Source organism: Wasmannia auropunctata, unplaced genomic scaffold (assembly GCF_000956235.1).
Source record: "Wasmannia auropunctata unplaced genomic scaffold, wasmannia.A_1.0 LD336092.1, whole genome shotgun sequence".
NCBI classification, from domain to species: Eukaryota; Metazoa; Arthropoda; class Insecta; order Hymenoptera; family Formicidae; genus Wasmannia; species Wasmannia auropunctata.
This window is the reverse complement of record NW_012026798.1, coordinates 797,081-800,113: the sequence shown is the minus strand read 5'-3', so window position 1 is coordinate 800,113 and position 3,033 is coordinate 797,081. Positions and strand designations below refer to the sequence as shown.

General features: G+C 39.7%; 1 protein-coding gene across 1 annotated transcript in view; it reads left to right on the top strand.

The window, feature by feature from the left end:
- The window catches only part of LOC105447787 (trihelix transcription factor GTL1-like), a 4,673-nt gene extending 4,615 nt beyond the window's left edge, over positions 1-58 (top strand). Inside the window, exon 6 of the mRNA XM_011685992.1 lies at positions 24-58. Within this exon, the coding sequence (XP_011684294.1) occupies positions 24-58 (35 nt within the window). The remainder of the gene's footprint in view (positions 1-23) is intronic.
- The last annotated feature ends 2,975 nt before the right edge of the window (positions 59-3,033 follow it).

Sequence of the window (3,033 nt, the reverse complement as noted above, 5' to 3'; positions counted from 1 at the left end):
CGTAAATGTTCGGCGCCACCAAGCGGCGGATAGAGAAGCTCGGCGCGCGTTTATTTGAAAATGGTGGCGGCTCGTTGCCGCGTAATTAAATGCATAGCAACGATAATTCCGCCACATCACCCCCTTTGTAGTTTCAAAATCCGCCTTGGAACCGGACTGTTTGGCGAATTTTGCGTCCACTCTTTGTAGTGTCTTGAGGTGATTTAATTTTGTTATCTTTTTCGAAAGGAAACGATTCTTTTTCTGCCAGAATATAAGCAGGCTTTAATCTATTGACAGAAATCGTTATTGCTTTTCCTTTAATTTTTAATTTGAAAGTTTTTTCGGACCGTTCCAAAATTTCATAAGGACCATCGTAAGGAAGTTGCAGTGCTTTGGTTGGAGCATCGTGTCGAACGAAAGCATGCGTAACTGTTTGTAAATCTTTATATACAAACGTCGTTGGTTGACCGTGTCGCTTTATTTTTGGCTGTAATTCGTGCATTGCTTTTCGTAATCCCTGAAGATAACTTCCTACATTTAAATCTTCGATTGGGCGTTCTTCAAGAAATTGCCCTGGCAATCGAATATTTTCACCGAAAACCAGTTCTGCGGAAGTTGCTTTTAAATCTTCTTTCCAAGCTGCTCGAATGCCCATTAAAACGACGGGGAGAATTTCAACCCAAGCTTCCGTTTGATGGCATTTAATTGCAGTCTTCATTTGACGATGAAATCTTTCAACCATTCCATTCGCAGCAGGATGATAAGCTGTTGTTCTAATGTGTTTAGCTCCAGTTAACTTTGCGAGATAGTTAAATATTTCAGATTCAAACTGACGGCCTTGATCTGTTGTTATCCGAGCTGGTACACCGTATCGTGTAATCCAGTCAGAAAATAAATGTCGCGCTACAGTTTCTGCGGAAATGTCAGAAATTGGAATAGCTTCTGGCCATCTTGTGAATCTATCAATTATTGTTAAACAATATTTGAATCCTCTTGAATGGGGTAACGGTCCTACAATGTCCATGTGAATATGCTCAAATCGTTTCGAAGGTTGTTGAAAGTTTCCAAGTGGTGCTGTGACATGTTTATTAATTTTCGCCTTTTGACATTGCACACATGCCCGAGCCCAATCCTGACAATCCTTCTGAATTTGAGGCCATACATATCTTTGTTGCACAAGTTTTGCAGAGGCCTTGATTCCAGGATGTGACAATCCGTGCAAGCTTTCAAAAACTTGTCGTCGGAATGATTTGGTCACATATGGGCGAGAAATTGGAGAATTTGTATCACAATATATCATTGCACCTGTTCCGGGTATTTGTACCTTCGTTAATTTAATTTTCTCGTCGTCATTTAAGAGAGCTTTTAATTCTGCATCTTCTTCTTGAGAATGAGCTAGTTCTTCAAAGTTTATTGTGGTATTTACAACTTCTACTCGCGAAAGTGCATCTGCTACCACATTATCTTTTCCAGAGATATGCTTAATGTCTGTTGTAAATTGCCCAATATACTCAAGATGTCGAGTTTGTCTTGGAGAACTTTTTAAAGGATCTTGATTCAAAGCATATGTTAAAGGTTTATGATCGGTATAAACTGTGAATAACCGACCTTCTAACATGTGCCTGTAATGTTTTATGGCTGTATAGATTGCCAATAACTCTCTATCATACGGGCTGTATTTAATTTGAGCTTGGCTTAATTTTTTACTCAAAAATGCTAAAGGTTGCCACTCAGTGCCATTTTTCTGTTGAAGTACTGCTCCAAGAGCAGTATCGGAAGCGTCTGTTGTTAAAGCAAGCTTCGCCTCTGGATCCGGATGTACAAGGAGAGTAGCTCGTGATAAGCTTTCCTTACATTTTGTAAATGCTTCTTCTAACTCCGGAGTCCAATTTATCGGAGTTTTTCCTTTAGTTTTAGGACCACCTAATACGTCATTTAAAATGGCCTGATCTTTTGCTGCTCCAGGAATGAAGCGTCTGTAGAAATTTATTGTGCCCAGGAATTGTCTCATTTGCTTAACTGTTCCTGGCTTTGGAAAATTTCTAATGGCTTCAACTTTATCCGGCAATGGTTGAGTTCCTTCTTCTGATACTAGATATCCTAGAAACTTGACCTGTTTTTTTCCTAAAACACATTTTGCTGGATTTAAACGAACGTTGTAGCTGTCCAATCGTTTGAATACTTCACTAAGGTGAATCTTGTGTTCTTCCTCAGATTTTGATGCTACAAGAATATCATCTATGTATGCATAGCAGAAATCCAAGCCATGTAGAACTTCGTTAATAAAACGTTGAAATGTTTGAGCTGCATTCCTTAGTCCGAACGGCATATATAAGAATTCGAACAAACCAAACGGTGTGATAATTGCCGTTTTTGGTCTATCGTCTGGATGCATAGGTATCTGATTGTAGGCCCGAACCAAATCTAACGTTGAGAAGATCTTTTTATCATGAAGCGTATGTGAAAAATCTTCTATGTGCGGAATAGGATAGCGATCTGGTACAGTCCTAGTATTTAATTTGCGGTAATCTCCACACGGTCTCCACGAACCACCTTTCTTTGGTGCTAAATGCAATGGTGACGACCATGGACTTTTCGAAGGTTGAATAATTCCTTCTTGCAATAATAAATTGAATTCTGTCTTGGCAACTTGGAGTTTATCAGGTGCCAAACGACGTGGACGACATGCCTCTGGAGGACCTTGTGTTGTTTTAATATGATGCACCGTAGAATGTGCAGTCACCTTTCCAGCAAGGCTCGGTTTCAAGATACCCGGGAATTCAGCCAGTATTTCATGGTAAGTTTCTTCTTTATTCACAGCCTTGATTGATTCTGTGAACATTTGAGCTGATGTGCCTTTGGCAACAAGACCAGTCTTACCATCTATGAGATGTTTATTTCTTACATCTGGGAGTAGATGATAATATGAAAGAAAATCAGAGCCAATTATCGGTTGTGTTACATCGGCTATAATAAACCGCCATGGAAATGTGCGGCGTAAACCAAAATTGGGCTGAAGTGCAATATATCCGTATGTGGATATCGTAGAAC